The following is a 13,413-nucleotide window of genomic DNA, read 5'->3' on the forward strand; positions in this document are numbered from 1 at the left end:
AAGATCTGATTACCAGCAACTAAAGTGGAACTGTAGGCCTCTGGGATAACATCTGCACTTGCCAGCAACTGGAAAGAGTTGGAATTCAGGTGCTAACAAGAGAGTAAGATTAGTGTCTCAGACCAGCTATAGAGGGATCCATATTGTATAGATGCATACAAATACATACTTATTTTCCATTAATGGGTTTCTGTCCCGATAAGCCAGAGAGAGGAACAGGATGAGGCCATTAATGCTGTTAGTTTTTGTGTGAGTGCTGTGTTTTCTGCCTGGGTTAGTCAGTGTGGCCAGCCATATCTGTATGCACACACCCAGCCTTACCACTACCTGGATCTGGGAACCTACTGAATTTTAAAAACTGGCATACCAGCAACAGGCAAGAGGATGGCAAGTATGAACAGTAAACAGGAGGATTTGCAAAGCATGGGGAAAGTCAGTCCCAGAAGGCATAGCCAAGGACATATAGATTCAGGCAATGTCCAAGGCTAATCAGGCTGCTGAATAATGACTTGTTTGTGGATCTCTTCCAAAAATGCAGATCACACACAGAAGGACACTTATTTCAAGTCCTTCAGCAGAAAAAAATGCACATAGTATCCAGTCCTCCAGTAATGGCTGCTTGCAAGGCAAACATGCCGATCCTGATCCTCCAGCTACTTCCCTGATGTCAGAAAGACATTTGACTCAGCCTAACATGATGCATGTGGGCTACTTGGAGGTCATTTGCAAGATGCTACAAGCCCTGCCGAAAAACGTGTATGGAAAAGCAAGGCTGGAGCTGAGAGCACAGAGTCGAGCTGACATCAGTCACATCACAGCAACTTCAGGGCACTCAGGCAGCAGGTGGCCTCCCAATACATAGATTTTGGTTTTTTTGGAGGTTATTTATTGATTGGAGGGGTACCTTGACTGTGTTCAGGCTTCAGAGAGCACCCAAGATTGTTCTCCAGAAGAGCTCCAGCTGGACCACCTTTCAACACGTGGATAAGGAGGTTCTGTAACTCCAGCCTTAGGGCTGCTCTTTCACAACAACAGAGGCTGGGTTGGACAGCACAGGTGTGGATGGACATATGAATGTCTCCCACCATGGCTAAATGCTGGAATAGGATACATAGACCATGGCATCCCACGGAGGAGTCATGCTGGCATGACAGCAGGCATCCTCTGCTTGGGAAACTGTGCAACAATTACCCAAAGGGATCATAAAGCAGATTCAGCAGCTGTGGGAAGTGGCTTCCACTCTGGAAGGGACAGGAAATCTCCTTTTTCATTAAAAACCAAGCCATTTCAAACCATACATATGCCAGGGCATGCTCTGTATTGTGGTGACATGAGCTCTCAGGAAAGTTGCTCCACAGACTGCTTGACATACCAATTAAAATTCTCAGGCAGAAGATTGTCTTATTGACAAAAGAAAACCCAAAAAACAAACAAACAAACAAACCCCACAAAAACAAAAAAAAGCCCACCAAAACCAAAAACCAAGCAACCAACCAAAAAAACCACACACGCACAAATAAAACCACTCCAAAAAAACAAAACCAAAAACCCATCAGGAAAGAGCTGTGTGAAAAAGATGGCAAGGCACAGAAGGGCTACCCATTCTTTTGAATGCTGTCCTGTCAGAATCACAGAACCACAGTATCAGATAGCTTGGAAAAGACCTCTGAGATCATCGAATCTAACCCATGACTAAACACTGCCATGTCACCTAGACCATGGCACTAAGTGTGCCACATCCAGTCTTCCCTTAAACACCTCCAGGGACTCCACTGCCTCTCTGGGCAGCCTGTTCCAATGTCTCATCACCCTTTCTGTCAAGAAATTCTACCTAAGAAGAATTCTGCAGCAAAGGCTGCGATGTGCTCGCCCACCGGGGCAGGGGGACACGGAACAGGAGACGGAGCAGGCGACGATGTCCGGCCGCCGCACGGGGGTTAGGACGCCGGAGCCACGTCTGCTGAACTGGGTTTGGTGTGAGCCGCGGATCATCAGGGGAGCTGCCGCTGGGGCAGGAGTCCCAGGGACCCCGAGAGGGGTCGGGGACAATGCGAGGGCCGGTGTGGCGCCCGTGCCGAGGGCGGTGCCGGGCGGGGGCGGCCGCTGGGGAAGCGGCGGGGGGTGCGGGGAGCCCATAAAGCACCGCCCGCTGGGCTGGCGCCGCGCACAGCCGGGCTGGGCGGCGGGCGTACGGCGGGGCGAGCGGGGCGCAGCCATGAGGGAGATCGTGCACATCCAGGCGGGACAGTGTGGAAATCAGATCGGGACCAAGGTGAGCCTGAAGGGGAGCCGCCGCCTGCCCGCCGCTTGCGGACCCTCTGAGTGACCGGGGGACGAGCCCGATGGTTCCCCGGGGCTGCTGGGCCCCTCCGGGGCTGCTGAATCCCTCCAGGGCTGCTGCTCACCCGGGGCTGGGCTGTGCTAGCCGCCCCCGTTCCCCGCCGCCCGTGCCCCGAGGAGCCGCTGCCGAGCGGCGCCGGGCGCGCCCGGGGCACCGCGCGTCGCTCCGCTCCCCGTGACCATAAAAGGCCTCGGGAAGTACCGAAACCAAACGGGACAGCTTTTTTTTTTTAGAAAAAAAAAGTTTTAAAAACTGCTTTTATGTTTGAGCCGGCCGAGCTGTGGCTGAGAGCGGGGGTGGGCGGCGGAGTCTGGGCGGCCCCTCCGGGCGGGTTTGGATGCCGGTGCCCGCCCGGCTCCCGCTGCGGCGCGGGCGGGGAGGGGCGGCGGGAGCGCCTGGAATCCGGCAGCTGCCGCGGGACCGCCGCCGTCCCCGGCCTGAGCGCTGGGCAGGGCCCCCGGGGCTCCGCAGGGAAGTTCCCAACCCACTTCTCGCTTTTCCTCCCTTAGTTTTGGGAAGTGATAAGTGATGAGCATGGCATTGACCCAGCCGGAGGCTATGTCGGTGACTCAGCGCTGCAGCTGGAAAGGATCAATGTCTACTATAATGAATCATCTTGTAAGTGTGGGACGGGGAGGGTGTGGGACAGGGGGCTCCGTGGGAAGGGGCACAGGAATCAGAAGACGACGGGCTCGTAAAGCCGTATTGCTTTACGAGCATAACATCTGGCCACACTCCTCACATGCTGCCAGCCCCCCAGCTGAGCCCAGCTCAACAGAAAATATTATCTACTTTTGTACAAAGTAAATTAAGATGGCTGGGTGCTATCTCCCCCGACACAGAGAAGTGGCACAAGGGGCTGTCTTTAGGGTCTGGAGGTGGAGGTTTGTTTCTTACTTAACATTAAGGTAGGCGTTTGCTCTTCAAATGTGTAATTACTTCACCAAATGCATTTCTTCAATTACTCCAGATTAAACTGTTGGTTATATGAGCCCGCATCTGTAGTACTCTCTCTTTAATTTTCATGAATGAGAGGGTTGGGCCACAGGTAATAGAGAACTGTTTCATTAATAAGATGCCGAAAGGCATCCAAGTCCTCAGAGTCCTCTGCTGTTGAAAGGTGTTAAGAGTGTAAATGGGGATCTGGAGTCCTTTGGTCTGTGGATGTGAACCTGCAAGTGCGAATGTTTCATCTTTTGTCCAGCTGGGGTTACTTCATATTATTTGCCTGAGTTTTCTTGAACAATTTCAACTTGACACAGATTGTTTATTTTGTGCTTTGTGGTGGATGTGTTGACTACTACTGTTTGCCATGTACACCAAGTAGCTCTTTCAGTGAAGAAGAATCCTTCCAGCATAAAAGCTTGTGGAGATGTGTTAGGGTAACTTGAACATAAGCACTTCACTCAGCCTGATAGTCACAGAAAAGATTACCTACTTTCTTACAAAGACCAACTAAAACAGCTTTTCTAATGAGAAAGTCCCTAATATCTCTTGTTAATAAAAAGCTAAAAAAAATGTAAAATCTGTAGAGCCCAAATTATATCAGGTCTGTTTTTGAAGCTGAATTGATTTATTTATTTTCCCTTTTTTTATAATTTATTCCTGTGGAGGTGGGTTTTTCACCACCATGACTTTCTGTATAGGAAGTACTTATATATGTATGAACTATATATTAGACTAACAATACAAGACATAATATATTTGTGTATTAAAAGCTATAACTGTGTTAGTTTATATCTGAACATTAAGGACGTGCTTACTTTTTATTGTAGCCCACAAATTTGTACCAAGAGCAGTCTTACTGGACTTGGAGCCGGGAACCATGGATAGTGTGCGGTCTGGTCTTTTTGGTCAGCTCTTTCGGCCCGATAATTTCATCTTTGGTATGTGGATGTTTCTTTTTTAAAAACAGAACTCTTCAACAGCTGTTTGATTACCAAGTGAATGGCCAAAAAGCATTCTATCTCCTTGTTGCAGAGTGATCCTACTGAGAAATCCTGATAGCTATCAATGGAATTGCAATTATCTGAAAGCCACTCAAAACATCCTGTTAACTGAAAAAGTTGTTCTTCTGTTGTTTGTTCCTTCAGTTAGCAAACCACTGGAAGTTTCCTATGGTATTCAGATACGGTACATTTGTTTTCCACACATATGAGCTCCAGAGAAATCCTGAGGCCTCTTCTTCACAAAAAAAATGCATAGAAGTTCTTCAGAAAATGGAGGGGGGAGGGAAAACCTCAACCACAAACCAGCTAGACTACTCTTCACTTAAATTCACATTAAATGTTTGAGTATGGAATTTTTTTTAGGCTGTGTAATTAAACCTTTTTTCAGGAGATCCTTTCAGTATAGTAACAGTGGAAGAAGATCAGCTGTAATATGGAAAACACATGTAGCCAGTTACTGGGTTAATTTCTAGCACAATGAGGAACAGTCTGAGAGTATGTGGAGATGATCTGGTTTCACAGTGTTCCTTCAGAGGGTTGTTTCTACTTTTACTGCTTAACTTTGGACTTCTGTAGTACTTTCCACCTAAGCTTAAAAATGCATGTTACCCTTTCAGAGTATCCTTACAAAGTACTGAAGCATTATCATTCCATTTGCACTGAAGGAGAAACAGCATGTGGAAGTTAAGTGAGCCACTTTCTGAAACAGGAAATCTGAATGAAAGCTACCACGAGAACTTTCATGTCCTTTTAGTTTCCAAGTCTGCACTTGCCACAAACACATTTCCTCCTGACTAGGCAAGCTTAGGTTGGAACTTAGTTTGGTATCTTGTGTTAACATAAGGAAGGAACAATGCCAGGGACAGACAGAGGAAAGATAAACACGGTTTGGATGGTATAAAACAAACTTAAGTCTGGGTTGTTTGGGTTGGAGAGGGGAGTAAAAAAGCAATACAGAGCTCCTTTAAGGCTTTGACTTAAATCTTTTATGCTATACATATTGTTCTCCTGTCAGCTCCATGGCAGTGATGTTAAGGGTCTCTTCCAAAGGAGCTGTAAGTTAAAACATGTAAGTTAAGAAGTAATCTTAGGGAGAAAAACCATAGACATAGGCAGCTTTATGAAGTCTGTTTCTGTATTCAGGTTTTTCCTTTCATTTCCTTTCACCTGCATGAACCGCACGAGCCCTCTGAAAGTGAATTCACCTGACCTATGGAAATACCTGAACTGGAGCTTTACAGTTTGGCACAACACCAGTAAAACCAGAGCAAAATCAATTCAGAATGTCTTCAACAATAGTCCAGTTTGCTGTACTCCCTTCCTGCCAAGATAACAATGAACCCACAGCATGTGATTGACTCGTATCTGACAGAGGCCTCTGCCAGTATCAGGCACTGTCCTCCCAACCTGCTGAATAATGTAGAATAACTGAGCGCTGAAGTAATGATCTTCTGTGTCAAAAGCCAGCAAAGCATTTTGTTTTCTCTTCTAAAAATCTGGCCTGGGCCCACAAAGGATTTTGTGGCAGAAGCTGGCAGTCCCATACTTGCTGAACCTCAGGCTGTATGGGCACATTCTGATGGGGATGTTTTTCACCTCCGCTTGTATAAACCTGCATGTGCCCATGTCTCCACATCAAGTAACCATGGACCGCCAATCAGGCTTTCTTCCAGGTATATTGAATACATGGTCACACACTCCAGATACAGGAATTTTATATCAAGCCAGCAAGAGTTTCAACATGGATGCAAAATAATCCTTGTACTTTAATGCCTGTGTTGACAAGGTAGTCATTTAAAAGGTGAAGAACTGCAGGTGGAATGCCCTTGCTGTATAAGAGCAGCAGGCCTCCTGGCCTTCTGAGCACACCAGGACAATTGCCCACCAGGAGCTGCTGTGAACTTTGATGTGTCTCCTCCTGTTAACCAGTTTTCACTTGCACATTTTTGCATTTCTTGTTCTTTTCTTGTGTACACCATTGCTAGATTTTCTACAGAGATACCACTCCAATTTAATTTGTATGAACTGATGGGGGCAACCACAAAATAGCTGTCTGGCAGTCAGAAGCCTGGTGTGAACAGCCCTGCTGCAGAACTTGCCTATAAGTGTTAATGTGCAAGCTACTGAGCTATTTCACCAAGTCTATCTTATATTTTGAGCAGTGAAGAGAGTAGAAGAGTGAAAGAAGATTGTAGGAAACAAGCGCCATTTTAGGGATTAAACAATCAATTGACTGTTAGACAAATGGCTTCTCTGCATGTGCAGCTCAACCTGAACGTGGGTGATACCCTATAGCATGTTGGTGAAAGAAATAGTGACAGAAGGATCTGGAGGTGCCAGGAGTGGAGATAAGTTGTGGGATTGCTTCATGTAGGCTTCTTTAGATCCTGGCAAATGGCAGATGCAGGATGCTGGAGATGGGCTTCCAGGATTGGCAAAAGATTTGCCAGATCCTGAGTTCTGTGGGACCAGGCTCATTTTCCACCTAGATAGTTTAGTCATGGTGAAATTTGATCATTTCTGTGTGTTTTACTTAGATTTTCAGAGGTCAGGTAGGTAGGTACCTGATAGGTGGAGGGCATCCAGTAGAGTTTCACAGGATCGTGATCATGATTTCCACATTTGTGGCAGTCTTGTCAGGGCCATGGCACCTCCAGACTGTATTGTCTTGGGGTAAGAAGTCTGGAGCTTCCAGGGCATGTCTACATACCCTGTGCTGTGGTAGTCTTACAGTGCTGTAGAGCCAGTGCTTCTGGAAATATGACTGGGTGTAGAAGCAGGAAATCTCCAATGAAAACGCTGGACACCCTAGGCACATGGTTGACAGTGGATGGAGTGTAGTTTTGCCACAGGAGTAGCTGATAGTTGTCCTGAAGTCAGAATTTACCTCCATTAGGAGATAAATGCCTCCTGTGTTTTGGAGTGATGTTTGCTTATTTCTGTGCATCCTCATGTGCTACCCTACCTGTAGTAGGGGATCTGCTCAAGCAGGCTGCAGGTGCTTACAAACATATTTAATTCTGGAAGGATATTACGTTGTGCTTTGCCCAGCTGGACAGGAAGTGCTCAGCTCCCTAGGCTCAAAGAAAGAAAAATATAGCAACATCCAGAACAATGCATGAACTAACCAAATACAGCATGAGGAAACTGCAGTGTATGCAGTGGAAAAAAAGTGCATAGGATTTCAGAAGTGTCCCAGCCAGCAGCTTCCCTGGTTCATATGTTTGGCACCAACATGGTGCTGTGGGAATTGAAATGAGACATGGTAATAGGAAGGGAGGGGAAGGTCTTGGGGAATAGCACAAAATTTGCTGGCTCCGTACTTAATTCTGAAACTATTGCTCTGTCTGAATACCACTCCCAGGAGTGAGTTCAGGGGCACAATGTATGTGTGTAGTAGTCACTGTGAGGAACAGGAGTACTAAAAAACAGATTCCCCAAATTAATCCTCCTCGTTATCAATAACAAAATAGAGACAATAGCAAATAATCCACGCTGTTTATCTTGTTAAACTGAGTGGCACATAAAACAAGAAGGGAAGCCTTGGGAAGAAAAGAATGGACTCACTTTTCTGAAATATCAGTCATCCAATTTTTCAAGTCATTTTGCATATCCTAAAGAGTAGTGAGTTTGTAAGGAAATCAGTAAAACCTAAAAGGCACTTGTAAGTTTTTGAAATAATGTCCCTGAAGCTTCTGTTGATCACTATTTTCATTCAGGCTAGCTAACCATGAATTTAAAAAGATATAGTTCCTGATATAACAAGTTAAATAAGATTTTGAAGCCCAGCTTTTTTTCTTGAATGACAGTGTTTTCTCTTTGACTCGTAAGAACAGTCCAAGAACCTCTCATTTTCACTGAGATATCTGTGATTTAGCTTTGCATGCATCATGGTCCTTCCAGACAGAAAGCATTTAGATATTAAACAGTCATCTTGTGTTTACAGAATCATCAGGATTGGGAGTGTGAAAGTTTTCAAAACAAGGAGTTAATGCCTCTTTGCATTTATGGAAGCTAAAATGACAAAAGAAAAAAAATTAAAACAACCCCCCCAAAAAACCAAACAACCCAAAAAAGAACCCCAAACCACTCAAAGGCATTAATGAAAACTGCCAGAGGCTATATAGAAAGTTTATGTTGATACTTCCAGAGATATTTGTAGGCAAAACTGAAGAGCACAGTTATCTACCTGACAGATTTCTAGCAGCTTTTGTTACAGATGTGAGTCCATTCAGCGTGCAAATGTCAAACCTTGCCAATAATTGTTTATATTTTCTTTCCCTGTTGTACCTTATTTTAGGACAAACTGGTGCAGGAAACAACTGGGCTAAAGGACACTACACAGAAGGGGCGGAGCTGGTTGACTCTGTGCTTGATGTAGTAAGAAAAGAGAGTGAACACTGCGATTGCTTGCAAGGATTTCAGCTCACTCACTCCCTGGGAGGAGGGACAGGGTCTGGCATGGGAACCCTACTCATCAGCAAGATCCGAGAGGAATATCCAGACAGGATAATGAATACCTTTAGTGTCATGCCTTCTCCCAAGGTTTCTGACACAGTGGTGGAGCCATACAACGCTACGCTTTCGGTCCACCAGCTGGTTGAAAACACGGATGAAACCTACTGCATCGACAATGAGGCTCTGTACGACATTTGCTTCCGCACCCTGAAGCTTACCACTCCCACTTACGGTGATTTAAACCACTTGGTCTCCGCCACCATGAGCGGGGTAACCACATCCCTGCGTTTTCCAGGCCAGCTCAATGCTGACCTCCGGAAGCTGGCGGTAAACATGGTCCCCTTCCCGCGCCTTCACTTTTTCATGCCAGGCTTTGCTCCTTTGACGGCGCGAGGCAGCCAACAGTACCGAGCGCTCACGGTCCCAGAGCTCACCCAGCAGATGTTCGATGCCAAGAACATGATGGCAGCCTGCGACCCGAGGCACGGCCGGTATTTGACAGTGGCCACCGTCTTCCGCGGCCCCATGTCCATGAAGGAGGTTGACGAGCAGATGCTGGCCATCCAGAACAAGAACAGCAGCTACTTCGTGGAGTGGATCCCGAACAATGTCAAGGTGGCAGTGTGTGACATACCTCCCCGAGGCCTCAAGATGGCCTCCACCTTCATTGGCAACAGCACTGCGATCCAGGAGCTCTTCAAAAGGATCTCGGAGCAGTTTTCTGCCATGTTCAGGAGAAAGGCCTTCCTCCACTGGTTCACAGGAGAGGGAATGGATGAAATGGAATTTACAGAAGCAGAAAGCAACATGAATGACCTGGTTTCAGAGTATCAGCAATACCAAGAAGCAACAGCAAATGATGGAGAGGAAGCGTTTGAAGATGATGAAGAAGAGATCAATGAATAAAAAGATTAGGTGCGAGATTTTTCCAGGCTAAACTCTCAAATCTGGATTTCTGATAATTAGGCTTGTAAATCCATACTTAGTTTTAAAAAATAATAAAAAAAGGGTGCATGAATTTCAGATGTTAGAAGTGGTCTTCAGAATCTATTTGGATCACTGGGAATATTCAGCATTTCTGGAAATTGGGCCATTTGTATTCGTGAGACAAATGTAATGCATTCAGTTAAGACTTTGGCCTAAGAGTCTGAACATGGAGATTGCTAGTTTGGGATATTTTTTCTTTAGGGTTGTCATCCCTAAAGCTGTAGAAGAGAAGATGTAAAATAGGCATGAAAATCTACAAATTAGAGCTGCACTATTTTCATCCAGTTATGAGTAATAAAATCTTGTGAGCTTGAAGTATTCTGTACCAAATGTACAATACTGAACTGCCAGAAACAAAATTTATTCACAATAAAAGAAAAAATTTTTAGATATTCTGTACAGTAATTGTTAACAGTGATATTTGATTCCAGTCCCCTAAAAATAAAATAAAAATTAATAGTATCCTCTCAAGCAAAAGTGTTCTGGGCAGTCAATGCTACATAAATACTCAGTGAGCTGCAGGCTAGAGGCTGGATTTATGTGATATGACTTCATCACTTGCTGCTGCTGAATAATCACAGATGATATATATGAAATCTCTCCATTTGTGATGTGTTCATCCTGAATCCCTGGAGTTTAAAGTGGCACCCCAATATCTGACTGGTCTTCCTGGCTATCACCAGCTGCTGATGCTATTCCTAACTCTCTTTCACCTAGCCCATGTAGCTGAAATCCAGATAATCCATAGAGCACGGTGGGACAGGGGACATAGGCTGTGTGCCAACAGATCTTTCTACCCGGGTTTGTAAATTCATCACACCTACAGATGCTGTGCATGTCTTGCTACTAAGATAGATTAAAACAACTGAACAGGTAAAGGTTAAAGTACAAGAGCATTTCTACAGGATACTCAAAACAGCTGGCAAAATGAAAGATGAACAGCAGGTTTATCTGCCCCCTCTAAAGCAAAGAGAAATGTCTCTGCCTAAGCCAGCTGACAAAGTGACTTGTGGGCATTTGCTCTATGTGCATGCTTTATGTTTCTGCTCATATCAATTAAACAGCCCTTCTCCATTAGAGAGTTTCTACCAGAGAACACTCTGTCTACTTGGAGTCTTTTATTTAGGCCAGTTCCTAGGCAACAAAGCAAGCAAACAAAGGAGAAAACCTCTGGAAATCCAAACTTTGAATGTTTCAAGAACTCTTGCTTTTTCTTGTTGCTTTCAGAAGCGCTTTCCAAGCAAAAATGTTGCTCAATATTTAAAAAGGCACTTTGCAAACATAGTGAAATTTCCAAAGGTCTGCTGCCCCTCACAAGATGATGCTTTGTTATTTTGGGATTCAAGGGAACAGGACAGTACTTTAGGAAGTACATAAACCAGGCAACTATTAATCACATAACCTGAAGCTGTCTGCCCAATCCTACTCTACACAGAAATGGAACTAAACTAGTCTTAATTGAGTACAAGTTTTTTGCAGAAAGTGACTTCAGAGGTTGAGACAGTTGCTGGAACATGCCAACTAGACTGGCTTTGGCACAGAGGCAGAGCTTGGATGGGCTTGGCTGATTGTCTTTAGAAGGATCACAGAGGAGTCAGCACATTCACAGAGACCACATTCTTTGCTATGTCTGGTGATCCCTGAAGGATTTATGAATAGCCATAGAGTACCCCTAAATACACATTTTATAAGTGTGAGATGTGGCTGTGTATTAATTACAGCACTAGATAGTTATAAAACAATATACATTGAAGAGAAATTACTGTGCAGGACCATACAAAGCAAAATCCATTGGGAGTAAAGCCATTAAACTTCAAAGTGAAGTTGATTCTTTGTAAATGGTTGACTATTTGCTTTGAAGGGGAGGAGGATGCCTTTAGAGGCTCAGAGCCTGCCATCACACCGCTGTGGCACAGGCTTTCCAGTTAAAGCACTAGCATATTTTCTCCTGAATGAAATAGAATCAACCATCTAGTTGTGCGTGAAACTGCATTTTGTTGTAACATAGATTTCGTAACTAGGTCCAAGTCATAAATTCTGGTATTACTGTGAAAAAGAGAAAAAAAAAAAAAAAAGTTAACATTTTAAAAATGCCAGAAATGTTGGCATAGCTAAATAATAGTGTTATTAACTTGGTGAACCAGCCTGCTCCCTACTGCATTTCATACACTTGACTCAAACTGCAGAATGCAGACTCTGAGGCTGTGGAATTCAGACCTCACATTGATCCTGCTTTGATTCACTCATACTTGCACATGTGTTTACTTGCAACTGTTTGATGTGAATTTCTAGAATGTGTGGAGGTGGAAGAGGCAAACTAGTGTTCTCTTTAGAAAAAAGAGACAGCTCTTCCATCTCATCCTAGGGGGAAAAAAACCCTTCCCAGGAACGAACCCAGGAACCTGTAGTAGGAGGATCATCAGAGGATCAGCTTGTGCGTAAGCAGTAACAGAGCCACGGGAAGCACAAACACTTCCTGTTTCTTTCCAGTCAAACAAATCTAATCATCTTCCTTTCCTGAGATACAACTGAAAATTGTTTTAGTAGCAAGTTTAGTGAGAAATTCCTTCAGTTGCAGTTCCTTTCAAATAACTTCCTGCCTTTTCCTTGGAAGCTTCTTTCTTATTTGGCAATCTCCAGGTGAGTCCCACCTAGCTTTGTTACTCTTCTCAAATTCCTCACCTGTGTGTTTTTCATTTCCCTTCTAGTTTTTCAGCCTAGTCTTTGGCACCTTTTATTTCTGTGCCTGGTCCGTCATCTTTTTCTCTTTTTTAAATGCTTTGCACCTGGCCACAGAGTAGTATCTAGCAGCGGGCCGCAGGACAAGCCAGACCCCCAGGAGAACTAGAAGTGCATCTCCCACTGCTCAGACACAAACACGTGTCAGCGCTAGGCTGAGGAGAAAATACGGCAGCCTACATCACTGACATCACTTGGAAACTGGGACTGGGCAAGGTGTTGCCTGGGAAGAGGGTGTGTCATCAGGACAGAAATTGGAATTTAACTCTATAGGTCAGCTCCTTTGCAAAGCCACTCTGGTCAAAGACAGCAAGGGATGGGGCAGGCTCTCAGCTCACAGTCAGAAGAGTCCTTGTAAATGCTGCCTTAACCGAGCCACCTCAGGCTCTTGCTTTCTCTGCATTCCACAATCACTGCTCAGATTATGCTCTCCATTCCTTCTCTTGCACTGTATTCCTTAGGAAAATGTGGTCACCCCTTGAGAACAGTCAGACTGGGAAAGAGGGTCTAGACCTGCTCCTTCTCCCTGCCTTGGGAGGAGCAGGGAACTCAACAGCTCTCTTGGTGCTGCTCAAGCCCCTGGTAGCTGAAGCAGCACTGCTCAGTGTGCTTGCAACAAAAATTAATCCGGCATAATTGGCAGCCATGGCACAGACTAAACTTGATTTTCTTGATTTATGTTCAACCACCTGACATCCTAAATCTGGGAGTTGAAGGAGGCTAGCAATCCTCTTCAAAGAAGCAGCTTAGGTAAATAGCTATTTTTTGGTTGCTTTTCTGTATTTTGATTCCAAATTCCATCAAATTCTGCCATTTTTGGCACAAAATATTAAGACCAGGTAACATAAGGCTAAGAAAGCAAGTTCATTTCCTCTAAAACAGAGGCAAAAGTAAAGGAGAGGTAAGGCCATTTTCATATACTTATTAATTGCATGCTGC

At 44.7% G+C, this 13,413-nt stretch overlaps 1 protein-coding gene across 1 annotated transcript; it reads left to right on the top strand.

Annotated features, from left to right (window-relative positions):
- The first annotated feature begins 2,154 nt into the window (after positions 1 to 2,154).
- Positions 2,155 to 10,212, top strand: TUBB6 (tubulin beta 6 class V). Its single transcript, XM_005517269.3, has 4 exons — positions 2,155 to 2,272; positions 2,851 to 2,959; positions 4,117 to 4,227; positions 8,591 to 10,212. Exons 1-4 carry the CDS (start codon positions 2,216 to 2,218, stop codon positions 9,652 to 9,654), a joined length of 1,341 nt encoding a protein of 446 aa, XP_005517326.1. The 5' UTR covers positions 2,155 to 2,215; the 3' UTR covers positions 9,655 to 10,212.
- The last annotated feature ends 3,201 nt before the right edge of the window (positions 10,213 to 13,413 follow it).

This window comes from Pseudopodoces humilis, chromosome 1, assembly GCF_049639895.1.
Source record: "Pseudopodoces humilis isolate 2021_Gansu_Grassland_sample_001 chromosome 1, ASM4963989v1, whole genome shotgun sequence".
NCBI lineage: Eukaryota > Metazoa > Chordata > Aves > Passeriformes > Paridae > Pseudopodoces > Pseudopodoces humilis.